The 16,840-nt window shown below is 39.1% G+C and overlaps 2 protein-coding genes across 6 annotated transcripts; one reads left to right on the forward strand and one right to left on the reverse strand.

The window, feature by feature from the left end:
- The first annotated feature begins 5,769 nt into the window (after window positions 1-5,769).
- Window positions 5,770-9,206, forward strand: ribc2 (RIB43A domain with coiled-coils 2). Its single transcript, XM_010756845.3, has 7 exons — window positions 5,770-6,006; window positions 7,443-7,524; window positions 7,708-8,028; window positions 8,108-8,226; window positions 8,570-8,731; window positions 8,816-8,982; window positions 9,076-9,206. Exons 1-7 carry the CDS (start codon window positions 5,890-5,892, stop codon window positions 9,143-9,145), a joined length of 1,038 nt encoding a protein of 345 aa, XP_010755147.3. The 5' UTR covers window positions 5,770-5,889; the 3' UTR covers window positions 9,146-9,206.
- A 27-nt stretch (window positions 9,207-9,233) lies between these two features.
- On the reverse strand, window positions 9,234-15,451 carry ada2a (adenosine deaminase 2a). 5 transcript variants are annotated; one of them, XM_019276143.2, is made up of 10 exons: window positions 15,314-15,451; window positions 14,170-14,486; window positions 13,301-13,520; window positions 12,780-12,993; window positions 12,566-12,693; window positions 11,590-11,680; window positions 11,374-11,482; window positions 10,680-10,837; window positions 10,345-10,547; window positions 9,234-10,260 (listed from the first exon to the last, which is right to left on the reverse strand). In XM_019276143.2, exons 2-10 carry the CDS (start codon window positions 14,471-14,473, stop codon window positions 10,170-10,172), a joined length of 1,518 nt encoding a protein of 505 aa, XP_019131688.1. In that variant the 5' UTR covers window positions 14,474-14,486; window positions 15,314-15,451; the 3' UTR covers window positions 9,234-10,169. The 5 variants fall into 5 exon arrangements, with proteins under 5 accessions (XP_019131688.1, XP_019131684.1, XP_019131683.1 ...); XM_019276139.2 differs by having other exon boundaries at window positions 14,170-14,482; window positions 15,148-15,446; XM_019276138.2 differs by having other exon boundaries at window positions 15,148-15,445.
- Window positions 15,452-16,840: the final 1,389 nt, after the last annotated feature.

The raw sequence follows: 16,840 nt of genomic DNA on the forward strand, positions 1-16,840 counted from the left end.
CTGTGACTCCCGTATGTATTTAATTGTACTTTGTGATGGAAAAAGTAAATATTGATTTTGCAAATCTTATGTCAAATATATTTATTTCCCCTAAAAATTTTGGATACAACATTGTATCCAAATTGACTTTAAGGCCTGAAAGTAATAATTTTTTACTATATATTATTCTGCCTTTATTATTTTTGTCTGTTTTGATCACCTGCTTTGGTTGGGTTATTTGAATATGTATTCATTATACTAAACTGATATATATATTTTTTTTAAAGAAGCTTTTTTTGCTTCACTGTGTATACCACGAAATTCAGTGCAAATGTGTGGGTGAATTGAACAAGTCTCATAAGGGGTTCTATTCATTCAACTTTCAAGATCTAGATTCATGATTGATTGAATTTGTAAATGTACTAAACTAATGTACTAAAGATTATATAATATAACAATCTTGGAATAATTATCAGATACGTGAATTTGACTAAAACATCCCTAAAACCAGGACTCTGGCTAGTGATACTGTCGGTTATCTCAACAGTTAAGCACAGCAACTAAAAACATATTAGAGTGAGCTAAACATTAAAAGCAATTTTAAAAAGGTGTGTTTTTGTTAGAGATTTGAAGGTGGGCAAGTGAGTACAGTAATGGATGTGTCTGGGGACAGAGTTCCAGAGGAAGGGGGCAGCTGCAGAGAAGGCTTTGTCGCCCCAGGTTCAGTGCTTGGTCCTGAGTGGTGGAGTAAGGAGGTTTGCATCAGATGAATGGAGGCTGTGGGATGGATTGTGGCGATGGAGCAAGTCAGTGAGGTAAGAAGGAGCCTGGTTATAGAGGGCTTTGTGTGTGAGGAGGAGGATTTTGAACTGGAACTGGATCTAGGAGCCAGTGGAGTTTTTGGAGGATTAATGTGAACGCAGGTGCGGGTGTGGGTGAACAAACGTAGGGCGGAGTTTTGGATGCACTGTAGTTTATTTAAAGTTTTGAAGACAGGGTTGAGTGGTCAATGATGAGGTTGGAAACTGTCTGTGGTTTTGGTGAGGGACTTGGGGCTGATAATGATCTGGTCTGATTTGTCACAGTTGAGTTTGAGGAAGTTAGTCTGCATCCAGGATTTGATGTTGGAGAGAGTAGAGTGAGTGGCAGAGGTGATGGACTTGGAGATAAAGCTGGATGTCATCAGCATAACAGAGGAAATAGAGACCATAGTGGCGAATGATGTTGCCAAGGGGGAGCAGGTAAAGTATGAAGAGGAGAGGACCAAGCACCGAACCCTGGGGGACGCCTTGGGACAGAGGAACAGTGGAGGAGGTGCAGTTGTTGATGTGGATGAATTGATGTCGGTCTGTGAGGTATGATTTGAGCCAGGAGAGTGCAGTGCCAGTGATGCTGAGGGAGGACTCAAGGCGAGAGAGGAGAATGGTGTGGTTGATGGTGTCAAAAGCTGCAGTGAGGTCCAGGAGGATGAGGTGGCCAGAGGAGGAGGATGTCGTTGGTGACTTTCAGGAGAGCTGTTTCAGTGTGGTGTTGGGAACAGAAACCAGATTGAAATGGTTCGAACAGGTAATTTATAGCTACAAACTCAGAGGTTTAATGATGCTGTAATGAGCATAATGCTGATAACAGTGTGGAAAGAGTGTTACTGGAACCACACAATATTTTTTTAGCCTTTCTGAGCTTTATTTGACAGAGACAGCTTGAAGAGTGACAGGATATGTGGGGAGAGAGAGAGAGATGGGAAATGACATACAGGAAAGAGTCGGATTCTAACCCTGGGCCACAACGGCAAGGACTGAGCCTTCGTACATGGGGCAGTTGCTCTACCAACTGAGCTTAACGACACCCTGCTATTATCCAACTTCTAAATGTAAGTTAATCCTTTTTCCTCAAGGGGAAAACAAAACACTCAAAACAAAAGATACAAGACTTACACGGAATATATATCAAAAAGTGCTCCGCCTGAAACTCTCCAAAAACATACAACAAATCATAACAAAACACTTCCCCCTGATGTACAATGTTACGAGAATTTTTAAAGGAAGGACCCTTGAATAAGGAGGACTGGATTCAAAGTTTCAAAGTTTAAGTTGAATTAATTATTCTTGTGCAAGAAGGAGCGTTTAACAGTGCAACACGCAAGAGGGTTACAGAGAAAAGGCTCTCTGAGGAGCTCTGTCAGTTAGTTCCTATACAATTTTTTCTCAAAATGGGCTGTCTCGAACATCTTCCCACTAACAATTTCCTTTTTTGGTTTTCCACTCAGTAATGAGTATTATGTTTCTTGTCCAAAATGACACTTCCCTTAACCTGTCTCTCTTGCCCTTAAACAATTTTGAATTACCTTTCCCTGCCTGCTTCAGCAAACATAAGGGAAGTACATGAGACATGCAAAGACCGAATACACACACTCTCTATAAGAGTTAAAACATCTGCAGCCCAGTATAATCCTATTTTTTATAACATATAAGATGATGGTAACCAAATTAAAACTAACCTGAACACATTTTAATACTGTTCAATGAACATAAAATACCTGATTCAAAGGGTCAGAAAAGCGAGAAGAATAAGGAAGCCGCTTGTGTCTTCATTTGTCTGTATTTAGCAATGAAGAGGAGCATATGACTGTTACATCTGCAGAAGAACCAAATTGTGATCTGACCTGCCCAGTGGTGGTAAGGCAGTATCTCTGTAGGCTTCTTTGACATTGGCATACAGCAGATCAAGGGTTTTGTTTTCTCTGGTAGCACAGTTAACAAACTGTGTAAATCTGGTTAGGTGGAAGGAGAGGGTAACTAGCCTTAGCATCTCTGTCTGACCATATGAGAGTGAAGCCAGGTATATCCACAATGGAGTCTAAGATGTTATGATCTAGAGGGATTTTACTGTTATTTGTTTGGATTTTATTTATATTAAAACCTGGGGTATAGCAAAAGTCACAGGTTTAAGCTTTGTTTTGTTTTGCTGTTTAAAGTTTTCTCCATGGCAGCAGTGGTCACAAAACAATAAATGCTGTGAGATGAGTGAGTGAGATGCAACTGCAAATAAAATGTAACTTAAAGGTTTTAGTTCTATAACAATGCTGCTACATTTGTTGGCACTTTTATGCAATACCTTTGTCCCTGTTGAAAATCATTTTTTTTTTAATGTAAATAGTGATATTCAACAGTACAGAAGTGTAATCAGACTGGAGCATGAACTTGATAACCAAGCCACCTTTGAACAAGACTCCTTTGTAGGTGGCTGAGCACCCATACTGGTTGTTAAGGCTTACTTTATAAGACGTAACTTCTTCAAAGGTAAATTAACAGATTAACCATTTACTTTAAAACAATAAAAAGCTCATATAAATTACGAAAGGATGTCTAATAATTGATAGGTCATTGCAATTGACAGTTATCTGATGGATATTTATCTCTGGTTATATAATATGTTTGAGGTTAGGTATTTTGTCTTTTGTCTTGGATGTTTGAGAATCTACACTAAACCGCACTGGCAGGGTGTTTTAACAGTGCTTTGAGATACCTTTGAGGCATCATGTTAATTTTTTATTCTGTGTATTACTTATTTTACCTGGATTAATTAAGGGTTACGGTATTTTTCTAAAGATTTGTTAAACTATATAATAACCTATAGTCAATGCCCAATGGAGAGCCTTGACACCTCCAGTGTTGAGGGATGGCCATATTTGGGATCTGCATTGGCACGGTACTAAAGCTGTTTTTATGTACTGTATAGCAGTTTTGTTTTGTTGTACTGAGGCAAAGGCCAGAGTTTGAAATATTTTCAAATATTGAACATTATTTTTTATATGTATTTGGAAATAAAATAGATTTATAAAACTGGTTGCTGTGATTCTTTTTTTTTCTTTAAATAAATCTTAAGTGAAGTTCCAGTCTAGCATCTTTGAAGGCTATAGAGAAAGAAGAGTTAGACATGTTTTTGATAGCTGGGCAGTGATGTGGCTTTCAGGACAGTCACAAGAGACAGATCAGCAGGTTAAAATAAACTGCTCTTTAAATCAGTGAGTTGTGCTGTAAAATTATACATACAGTTGACACAGAGACTGAGTTCATCCCTCAACTTAGGGTGTACAAGTTGGCAAAACAAACATTAAATAGATAACACCCGCATGCAGGCATCTCTCAATACAACACAAAACATGCAAGTTGCAGAGATTTCACCCCACCCCACAGCATCCACAGCGTTGAAAGGAGCTCTAGATATGGAGCTGAAAACATAGTTGACAATATATGAAATAGAACCAAAAGAAAAGAAATGTACTTACTTCTTGTTTACTTTATCCCCAAGCTAAAATTATTTTTCCCCAATCAACTGCTTCTTTACATCTTTACCGCCTTTTACAAACTCTGATCATAAATCTCCAGCTCTCTAAGTCCTACGAACCCTGCGCACATCACCTTTATCCTAAAATAATTTGCATTCCCTCTGCATGCTAAAGGAAAATTCAGATACGATGCATGTAGCCTTTTATTTAAAATAGATTAGTTTTGCTCATATTCATGTAGTTTGGTGACACAGGGTGCTTAATTAAAAAATAAGTACACCAATAAATGTACCTTAAAATTAATACATTTACAAAACCTTTTTAATAGAAAAATCAATGATGCTATATGCAAAGCAAACATGCTACATGTTGACATATGACAAGGTGTAGGCTAACATTTTGGGGTCATGTAACTATATATAGAAATCAAGTGACACAGTAATATGCTTTTCCGGTGTTTTACACTGCACAGAAGTTATACATTTTCTACTATTGGTTACTGACAACCATATTGGAAAAAATAACTTTTTGTGCAAGGTGTCTATTGTCAACTTAATTTGACAGTTGTTTTAAATAAATTGGTTCTATGTGATTTATTTAGAGGCTGTAAAAGATTTTATGCTAAAACATTTTGATTTGTGACAACTAATCTATAACAAAGTACATTTACATATTTGGTCAAAACACTATGGACTGAGGTATTAAGGAAAACAATAAATAAAACTCCCCTCTGGAGCTACTGTGTGATGAAGTGCTAACTCCCTCACTGTTTGCTATATACATTTTTATCGCTTTCAATTAATCAATGGTTTGTTCGTCACCTGGTTCCAATCCTCTGTGCTTCTGGGCATGGGAGTAAAGAGAGAGCACGCCTCTATAGGTACCCTTTTATGGAGACTAAAAGGAGGTGGGGTTTTGCTTTGATTGGAAGATGGAATGGGTGGAAATATTTCAGTTAATTAAGTTAAATTGTTCATGTTGTACATTTCATAGATTAATTCTGAATGTACTGTATATTTGGTTTTATATTGCAGAATTTAATATGTATTTGCTGGGACAATCAAATCAAGGAAATGATGTTTTTTTTTGTTAATTATGTCTGTTGTCCTTTTCCCAGATCTACTCTGATAGGCTGATTTGAACAGGAGAGAAGGCCTATCAGAGTATATATATGTTGAGAATGATTTTTGGGTGGGTTAGTAGTTTTTTTTTTTTTTTGTGTAATGCTATGAGCAGAGCAGCACCTCGTTTGCCTTTGTTAAAAGACCTTCTTTGTTTAATACTAGAATAAAAGTCCACTTTCGGCACACCTCCTGTCCAGCGTGATGTTTTTGTGATCCTGCACCTCTCTTTACAACATACTGACTACCTGAACTTAACTCGAGGCGCCGTGGGGGTCTCCAGACTTCATTCTGGAAACCAACTTTCACAATAAAAGCTTCAACATAATACTAAATGTCCCATGGTGGCAGGTTCCGGAAAAAGCCGACGTTCAACGAACGCTCACGAACGGTGGTTTCCAAGCAACCGGTTTGTTTGAACGGAAGTTAAAGCCAAGCGACAGGAGGACGAGTGTCTGTTTCAAGTTTAGCACCGCACACTTTCACTGTTTTTAGGTGAAAATGTTTAACGCTGAATTACTCTCAGACCGCATGGCTAGAGCAAGTCTACAGAGGCGTCGTAACGCAGAGTCTGAGAGACAGGAGAGGATTTTTAAGGACAAAGTGAGGACTATCGGGGTGAGCTAACTTGTGCATTTGTAACAGAAGAGTGCTTACCGATGCTAAATAATACCACGTCACTGTAAAAAGTCGCATTGAATATGTTACTTAAATGAAGTATGCACGTATAATAAGTCAAATGCAGAAGTACTCAAATGTCTCCTCTGATGGTAGATCTTTTTTCACAGCAGCCATTTTGACATGAAGCAGTAACAGCAGGTGTTACCAATGATACTAATTAAGGTCCAGTTCCATTCAGGGTGCTGCTGCACTAAAGGGAACGGAACCTTAATTAGTGTGATTGGCAGAGATGTATAAAGTACTGGAGTAAAGGAGTGGAGTAGAAGTACAAGTGCTATATCAAAAAACTGACTTGAGTAGAAGTTGAAGTGTTCATTGAACACCATACTTAAGTACAAGTACTAAAGTATTCAAAATGTTTTGTACTTAAGTATTGCAAGTAGAAGTATGTAAAAAATTGCTACTCAAGTACTGAAAGTAAAAGTACAAGTAAAAGTACAAGTACTGTTGTTTATATTAAATTAAATTATTAGTAAATATTTATTAAGGCACAAATTCTAATGTTACAGTGTTACAATGTTCATGGTAGAGTACTGTGATTTCCCATGGTCTGTGAATGCGTCTGAATGAATGCGAGGGGGCGGGGGAGCAGGTGAGAGAGAGCGCACCTGGGTGCGTCAGGTGTATGACGTACGGCGCACGAGCGAGGTTGATGTGTGAGACCGGGACTGTTATGTTTTGTTTTTTTTTGGCGTGGTTACGACCGACAGTCACCGAGTCCTGTAACTTAACCGTTCAGCAATAAATGCAGGTTTGTTGAATAACACCTCGTCATTCATCACGTGTCCGGCTGGACGCTACAATAGTAACGAGTAACGATTCAGCACATGAAAAATGTATCGGAGTAAAAGTATTAAATTCATCAAAAATATGTAGTGCAGTAAAAGTAGAAGTTGGGGAAAAAAATAATACTCCAAAAAAGTACAGATAGTACTTAAGTACAGTACTTAAGTAGTTCTACTTCGTTACTATACATCTCTGGTGATTGGAAACACCTGTGTTGACCCCACTATGTCACGTCGAAATGGCTGCTGTGAAAAATGATACTATTTTAGATTAGACAAGACGGACTTTAATGATTCCACACTGGGGAAATTCACTTGAGTGTGAATGTCAAAGTCACTGTTGTAGCTGGCTGAGGTGGACCTTATTTTGGGGCATATAGGACTGCAGCTCCTGATTATTTTCTCCATTACTGAATTGGTTGTTTGGTTTGTAGACATTCGGAAAATAGTGCTAAATGTCATCACAATCACCCAGAATCTCTGGGACGTGTTGGTGACACAGTACAGTGCAGTTTTTGAGTGAATCTACTTAGTTACTTTCTGCCATTGTTTAACTGTGCTGTCATGACCGTGGCTCCTTTTTTATAGGTTGACAAAGAAGCACTGGAAAATCAGATGAAGGAAAAGAAGAAACAAGAAGAAGCAGCAAAAGAGGAACAAAATGCTTTTGGTGAGTTGGCTAAACATGATCTACTGTTACCTGACTTTAACAATGACTTTGGTGTCACAAAGAGACAGAAAACAGAATTAAGTTAGAAATGATAAGGTCTCTACTTTCCATACACACGTACATTATTGACTCTGTGTTGTAAATTGTACCTTAATTTCTTCGTGGGATGTGTTCTCCATCTAGATGCTGATATGCTCCACAATAGCAAATTAGCTTGCCTTCTCCATAGTAGACAAGTGAAGGAGAAGCGTGCGATAGAAAAAGCCATCGTCAACCACAGGCATCAGTACCAGCAGCCTCAGAGCCAGCGGGAGTATGACCTGAACGACCCGGACCGCTGTAGAAAAACACAGCCAGGTGATGCACAGATGATGCCCCCTGGGCTGGTGGGCGAGGACCCAGACAGTAAAAGCAGAAGGCAGAGACAGAGGGAACAGCTAAGAGAGTGGCTCATCCAGCAGCAGAGTGAGCGAGCAGCAGAGAAGCATCAGCTAGAGCTGGAAGGTAGATCCTACAGGATACACATTTCATGTACACACACACAAAGCACAAGGTCACATCATCTTGTCTACTTCTTCTTCAGAGCAACGCTATAACCAAAGCAGGGTAGAAATGGACAACAAAATTCTGCAGCTTCAGAGTACGGAGATGGAGAGGAGAAGAGCAGCAGCAATTGCCACTAAAGAGTACAATCTAGCCAAGGTAATTCTAGTGTTTCCTCAAACAAACTAGCTTTGAAAGTTACATTTCAGTGATGTAGAACTGCAAATTAAAGAATTACTTAAAGCAACAAAGCTTGGAAAGCATACATTTTAACTGCATGTACTGTAAATGACGATTAACAAAGGGCACACAAAGGCACCTGGCTTGGTTGCACTGGCCTTTTGCATGTTTTGTTTTTTTTTGTCTTCTGCTGTTGTTGTGTTAAGTTAAAAGTGAGCAGCTTTTGTCTTGCTGATTTATTCAGTTAAAGTGAAAGATGATGTAAGCAATGAAGCTCTCTGTCACCACTCTGCCTTTTGTTGCTATATCTGAATGGACAAAGATTGAAGAGAAACAGCAAACACAGCTGGTGGGTGTAGATGACAAATCCTCCTTGGACACAGTGGGAGTGCCCGGTCTTTGTTCCAGCAGCGATATAAGAGCCCCTCCAGAGAGCCTGCAGGAGATCGTCCAGTTCCAGAAATATCAAATAGAGGAGAAAAAGGTAAAACAGGAACAAATGACCATTTAAAAAAGCAGTCCATGTAAAAACTATTTGGTAATCAGTTTTCTTCTGTGCCATGTGTAGAGGATGGACTCAGAGAAAAAGAAAGAAGAGGAGCAATATGACCGTATCCGTGTGGACTCGGCTCGTACAGCTCTGTTAATGGAGAGGCAACAGGCGAGACTGAACAAGCAGTTAAGACGAAACCTGGACAACACCAACGCCACACTCGCCCATATGCACAAGCAGCAGTAAGTAACGTTAAGATAACAGAATTTTACAGCTCTACACACACAAACACAGTATATTTTCTCACCGTGTTTCTTATCTGGTGTCATTTTAAGGAAACCAGACATTGAACGAGGATGCATTGACGACAACTTCTTCTCCAAATTCAACACCTGCAGCAGATGATGGATGACACGCTGCACTGACAACTGGCTTGTTACGGCGGTTTAGTACTGATGTTACATGAGAAGAACACAATAAACAGAACCCCAGAACAAATCAACAGTAGTTTTTAATTATGTCAAATAAGTTCAGCAGTTTACAACATTTAAATAAATGGATGATGCCAACAGTTGTTCATTATGAATCTTAGCTAATGCTCTCAACAATACCCTTTTTTCATAGATTGCAGTGATTGATTGAAGTGTGCAAGTTCAATTATGCCCCTTTATACATGAATCACAGCTAAAAATCTAAAAACACAAAATTTAACAGGCACAACAAACCACAAAGATGCTGCAAAATCAAACATCATTTAGCACCTCAACCAGTACTGCCACTGTTGCAAACCTGAATCTTTCAGTGCAAATACAATAAAATGTCACATAACAAGGTGCCTTTGATTGAAGCTTTCAAAGTAGTGAAGTAATCATACATTTTTATGGGACATGGCTCAGGCCTGTTGTATGCTGGCACAACTTCACCTTCTGTCAAACAATAGGCTCTTTTTATAGCAGACAACTTCTCAGAAGAAGACATTTTTAAGATACAATAAGATTTTATTGATTCCATTGGAAGTTTGCTTGTTTCACATCCTGTTTTTAAATAACCTATACTAAAAGGCATTCCTTTCTCAACGGAGGCATGAGCGCATTTGAAGACTTTACATTCAAATGTACGCAACAAGATGTAATCAAAAGCGCCACTGCAACCTCAACTGTTGAAAATCAAACAGAAAACGTGATGAAACATAACATTTGTTTGTTTCATGTATTAATGTGAGTAAGGTCACATCAGATCTGCGTGGAGTGATCATGGATGTATTATAGGGCCATGTGAGAGATGAGGAAACTAGCAGAGCAGAAAGAGCTCAACGTTTAAAAAAAAAAAAAAAAGGTTTTTCATTGACCATTAAGCTCATTTTGCTGTTTCCCTTTTCTGATGCGATGTTAAAATGCGCATTCAAATGTTTAAAAAATTCTGGTTTCTTTTAAACTGCATTTTCAGAGACAAACTTATCCCATCTTCTCTGCCAAAGAGCCAGTGCTGTCTGCTGTTGTTTCGGAGTCAAAGAACTATATCTGAAAGACAGACAGGAAAATACAGTGAGCGATCTGTTGAAGCATGTTGGCACACAATTTCAATGTAACTTTTTTTTGTCTCACCTAATAGAGTTTATAGCCAGCTCTTTGAGGGAACCAAGAGTGGATCTAATCCCTCCAAAGCCAACAAAAGCTTCATAGAAGTCATAAGAGAGCCCAGAGGAACCAAACATGGCAGGGTCATCAGAACTGATGACCAGTGGGTGGTTCTCCAACATCAGTGCAGCTGCCGGATGGTTTCGTAGATCCTTTACTAACATCATCACCTGAATGAGGACGGGAAAGGAGATATTTGTTAACAAGATATAAGATCAACTAAATTACAGGCTTGTTGTTTCATAAGATTTTAAGTATTAGACTCTCCTTTGTGCAGTATGGTTTAAAGCACGATAGTGTACCTGGTTGGAGATGGGACACACTTCCAGAGCTACACCTTTCTTCCTGGATAGATCTTTGGCCACTGGGTGGCGAAGCAGAGCAAATCCATGACCAATACGAGACGTGTTCAACAAAAGAGCGTCCAGCATGTTCTGGTCCACCTCTGTGCCCTCAAGATCTTCATGAATGCAGAGAAATCAAAGCATGTTATTTTAGGATGTTTTTAACACAGAGTGTGAAACAACTCTCCTTTCCCTGGATTCCCCTCTTGGTAAAGATTTAATTTCTTTAAATTTGCAACAATTTGAAACAGGACAATGCAGACATATATTACAAGATTTGCATAATATCTTATACTTCCTTTAGGGCTTTAACAGTCAAATAGGTGAAAACTGATCTCCTACTTTGTTAATTGAACTACAAAGATGCCCATCGTAATCTCAAAAACTACTTTTCTTCTCTGAGTATGTAACATTCAAACACTAAAACTTATTTTGTCCATCCCCAAGAACTCCACTACGAATCTTCTAGTATTTTACATGCAAGGCATGAACCATGGCTTTCAGCTTTCACACACATTTATCAGGGCAAAGTCGATTATCCCTTAACCACATCTGTTTTACAGCATGTACAGCTTTACGTCACATGTTGCATTATATAATTTGTAATAATGTACAAACCAAAGTTTTATACTTCAGGTACTGATGAGCTCACCGGTCTCTCCAGCGTGGAAAAAGAAAGGAAGTGTCACTCCTCTCTCTACTGGCAGTGACAAGACATCTTTGAAGTACCACAGGGGTTTGCCACTGTCCTCGCGGCCCACCTGTGGATGTTGAGACAAAGTCAACAATTATAAATCAGTCAGTTCAAGTTGTTCCCACTGTCTATTGATGTTCCATACTATTCACAATAACTGCTGCTGCCTCTCACCAGGTCAAAACCAGCCATGATATCTGGGAAGTCTCTCTGTAGCTTCATGGCCTCCTCTACAGTTCTGGTCAACACAGATGTATTTACTGCCCTGAAACACACAGTGTTAAAGTGTGATCAATGTATATCAACACCCTCTCAGGTCCTCTAGAGCAGTGTTTTTTTTCATTGAAAAAAAATGAAAAACCTATATGCCTATATTAACAATATAGTCATTCTTATCCAAGTGTCTTGAATAGGAATCAAATAAACACAAAATAGTATTTTATCAACTTTTATATTTCTTCTTTCAAATAAAAAGTGCACTTAACATGTCCACTTTAAAATTACAGCTGGAACATGAAATGCAGCAACAATGTGGTCCTAAAACTAAAGAGGTAGTAGAAAACTTCAAAGTGTTTTGCAAATTCTAATTATGTCCAAAAGCATTCTGTTAGCAGGAATACAGAAAATAATGCTTATTCTGACAGAAGCAATAATATTTGGGAAAGATTTCACTGAGAAATATGAAGAGTTGCATGTACAAAATGTCAGTCTCAGTGTCACTTAGTGTGTAACCTGTGCCTGTTTGGATGAACACAGAGCTGATATCCTGGCGGAATTGAAAAAGGACACACACAAAGCTTTTCCTCAACAGCTCTCAGTCTCTCTCTGTTTTTAGTTTTACATCACTAATTCTCTTGTCCCAGCGCACAATGCAATTTGCTACCTGCTCCCATCTAGTGATAAGGAAGAGTATTACATGATTACGATGCCAGTCACTATTACAGCACAGACACTTGACAATGCCATATTATTTGCAGATAATTAATTTGTTTTCAAAAAATGTTTTTAGACCAATTAGATGAAATTGGATAATTTTCCACGGCACACTTGATGATCTCTCGTGGCATGCTACAGTGGTTGAAAAACACTGCTCTAGAGAGCCAAAAAGCAGTGTGCCATTCAGAGTGAAATCCATTATGAGCGTAGTCACCTATGGACTGTGAAAATGATTCTGGTTCCAAAGAAGTCTGGGTGCTCTGTTATGAACTGTCTGGTGACATGCTGGTAGGTCTTCAGAGTCCAGGCTGTGTCATGAGTGCTGCCATCCAACTCGTATATCTGAGTATTAAAAAAACAAAAACAATTAACAATGATTTCACAGACAAATGAATACACTGAACACACTAAGCACTGTGAAAGTGTACCTCTGGGAGTAAAGCCCGTAGTTCCAGATACATGACGTTGTCTGTGTGAAACTCAGTGAGGCCTTGGTAATAGTAGTCTCTGAACACAGGAGCGTATGTGACCAGACCCAACAATGCTAAGAAGGCCTGTTCAAACGTCGTCCATATCTCATCCTGACTGGGGTACACCGTTTCTGGATCCTGATCGGTGAAGATTGTCAGATTGCTCATGATACTGAAAATGAAGATTTGGTTGTGATCAGATGATTTGCATAATTTTGGATCCACTTACCGCTATCTTTAATTGAACAAACTGTAGGAGCTTACAGAGATATATTTCAATATGGTTGAACTACCTTCTTGTAAAACTGTGGATCTGCTGTGATGACTTTACGCTTACCAAAAGGTAGAACAAATAAAGCAATCAAAATGTTTTAATGATTAATGTGATGATTTAAAATAGAAATATACAGTGCTGTGTGTACGTTTCTTTTCTATGATATTCTTTGAACTCTCTAAGCTGCATCCATGAGAACTGTCACCTGTTGTCCAGCTCTGTGACGTTGACCACCTTGGCCCTGAGGTTTTCCAGCAGGGTCCAGGGAGAGCACTGGGGCAGAGCTTTGGGCTGCTGGGACGAGAAGATGAATCTCACGGACTGGCTGTCTGTGAGGCACATGTAGCAGTGGGGCCGATAGGTCGCATTTTTCACTAGCCACTCCACGCTAGTCATGGCAAAGTCATGGACATGGAGAGCTCCCCCTGAATTACAGAATTATAAAGAAATATAAAATAGGGACACTTCATCTAAATCTGATTCTGTGTTAATTAAAGAATTTCATTCCCTAAGAGGAATAGAAATAAAATAGAAATCCAAATTTGCATTTTTTGACATCACCATCACTTCATCAGCATGACTGTCCTCTATGCAACTTCCTCCACTAAGACTGATTAACTGTCTATAAAACATTGACCAATTCATCGATTGATTGAAAAAATATTTTGAACATGTACATTTAAAAAAAAAAGAAACATTGGAAACATTGAGTAAAAGTGAAAATTGTTTCTCCAAGAGGCCAAGGTAACATCTTTCAATGTCCGACAGCCCAAAACAAAAACGATATTAAGTTTACAATGAAGAAAAATTGCTAATATTCCCGACTGTGAAGCTATAATTAGGGTTTTAGGGAATGATCAATTATCAAAATAAACCTATCGATTAACTGTCTAACTGTGTCAGCTCTAAATGAAATACAACATATTGGCCAGTTTATTTGGAGGAGGAAAATCATATATAAATATAAAAAGAAAGGATATTTGATTTAGTTCAGCCCTACGGTTTTCAGAGTGACCAGATTTATTATGTTTATATCAAGTCCAACACCAGACACAAGTGTGAGACTGAACGCACCTTTAGGCATCTTCTGGAGCAGCCTGAAGATGGGACTGGCCCCGATGAGGGCCCTGGCTTTGAAGAAGTGCATGGCGGGGGGGAAGTCTGCTCTCATCATCTCCTCCTTCTTCATTTTAAACAGAAGAGCGTCCAGCCGCTGCTCAGCATCAGTCAATACAATCTGCCCGCCCAGCTGCATGGAGGCCTCCAGCTTTATAAGGGCCTCTCTCTGCCTCGGGTCTGGGCTGGACAGGCCATAGGTCAAACAGTACAGGAGCAGACAGGCCACAGCCGCTCGGGGGCGCTGCAGCAACACTGGCATGGCAAACAGCTGGCTTTGAGAGAAAACATCAACAAAGGTTAACCTCACGTTGCACTCTGGTAAGCTTGTTTGGAGAACCGAAAACAGCTATTCTGCACTAGGTAACAAATAAAGCCCCAACACCTGCTGGAAAAGAGATTTAAAAAAAAACAAATAAACCTGTTTGTTCATTCCCACCATGCCACCATGTTTACACAAAAAGAGAAGCACTGTTAACTTCCGAGTTTTTGAGTGCATACATGGGAAGATAAAAAATAACTAGTTAACAGTGCATTTTATTTAAAACGCAAACACATATTTTAAACCGTTATCAATAAAAGCGGTGTTTCGGTTTAACGAGCGACCCTGTTAACTGGTGTCTATGGTTGTCGTAGTTACGACAGGTGTTGAAAACAAGAAGATAGGGAGCTGTCCTCGTATATGCCTCTTTCTTTAAGCTTTTTTATTGACTCTACAATTGAAAAAAGAAAACATACCTGCTTTGTATTTGGTGTTTTGTTTGACAGCTACGCAGTCTCTTCCTGTTTCAGTCGAAACTACCCATAGATACATTCGGCTAAAAGTCGTCAGTTAACATGGTCGCCCGTTAAATCGTAACACCGGTTAACGTCACGTTACTTTGTTTTACTCTCAGTCGTGCACAGTCTAATGAATGTATACTACAGTTAGCTCACCTGACGTTATGTATAAACGGCAGCTTCGTGCACAATGGGTAGCTTAGCCGGTGCCTCGACAACTGACAATGGCTCAGTAAACAGACCACTTGTTAGTAAAATCACTGAAAAACCTGATTTACAGGCTCAACTAAAACTGCGTGTCTGCTTTTGTCAGAAAACTTACTTTGTTACGCAAGTGTCACGAAAATAAACAGGCTGACAAACAAACAGCACTGACGGTGCAGCCGTTCACAAACTATGTTTACGGTTTTGGGGGTGTTCAATCCTTGTGCTGTCAGGCAGACCGTTCATTCAGGGTGACTCTAGGCTCCGCCCACGCCCCGCTCTGATTGGCTGAAATTTAACCCTGATAAACATTTGATTGGTGGCCTGTGGTGGTATAAAAACTCATCGGCAAACCAGATTAGGGGATACTGCTATACCATAGCCTCATCCTGTGCATGTTTGACCATAGTGATTTATGGTTTGTTTTGTTCTTTGGTACACTTTGCACCACGTTTATTAAATCATACTCATGCAAAAAGGAAAAATGTTTCTTTTTTTTTGTAAACATGGTATACTACATTTATCAACCAACTAATGACAATTAAGTTTGTTCTTAGGCGAGACATGCACACATATTTAACAAAAAGGTAAGATATAGCATGATCCATAAGATGCAAAACAAGACAAATACATCTCCCCATCCAGTCACAGTGACACAAAGGTTAGACACATTTGTTGCCTGTCACTACTAACTGATGGGGCACTACAAGGTATTCCACTGATGGAGGAGCAGCTATTAATGTTAAATGGAGTAAGAGTGATTCATAAAGACATATTAATGGTAAATGGGTTAACTGAATCCAGTGTTAGTTTTAGTGTCCTAAAAAGTCAGATACATAATACTTATAGACGTTTATTAACAAATCATTTAAAAGTGGTTCAAGGTCCTGATAAACGTTTCCCTCACATAGAAACTAAAGTTTCATTTTGATTTTGTTTTACTGAAATCGTTCTAATATCTTTGTAAAATGCAAACATATGTTTTTTGTCATGGACAGAATGAGTCCTCTGTTAGACTGTTATGGGATGAAAGCTTTATCATTTTTTACTATTAAGCTGTTTGTTTACTGTTACGTGTGTTCTTGTTTTCCCACTTTCAGATTTTAGTCATACAACCTGCTTACTTAAGCTCAATTAAAGTGCCTTAATTTACATGCCTCATCTGCATGTTTCCCCCTGCCAAGGTTGCCCTCATTAGGCCTGAACAAAAGAATATATTACTTGTTAGCTTAGGAGCTCCTTGAAAAGAAGCTTGAAGAGCCGTGCTCCTTCTTTTCTCACTCTGACGTCACATCACATCTTCTGCAGACATGAGAAGGGTCAGGCGAAGCAGCATACAATCTGTGGAGGGCGTTTCGTCAAGAGGATAAGCACTAATTGGAGGTGATGATGTGAGGCACTCCAATAGATTAATGCATTGTCTTGCATTCGCTCTATTGTTTTGTCAGTTTGCGTTTCATTACTTTTGGCTTTTCGGGTTTCTTTAATGGATCATAGATACATGCCATATTACGATGGAACGTACTGCCTTGTTTCATGTCTTTAATCTACAGCAGTGTTAAAGACCATTGCAAGAGAGAAATACTCACTGATCTGGTGTTCGAGTGATGTGACTTTTTCCTTATTCAAAACAATAAAATTCTCG

The sequence above is a fragment of the Larimichthys crocea genome, chromosome XXI (genome assembly GCF_000972845.2).
Source record: "Larimichthys crocea isolate SSNF chromosome XXI, L_crocea_2.0, whole genome shotgun sequence".
NCBI classification, from domain to species: Eukaryota; Metazoa; Chordata; class Actinopteri; family Sciaenidae; genus Larimichthys; species Larimichthys crocea.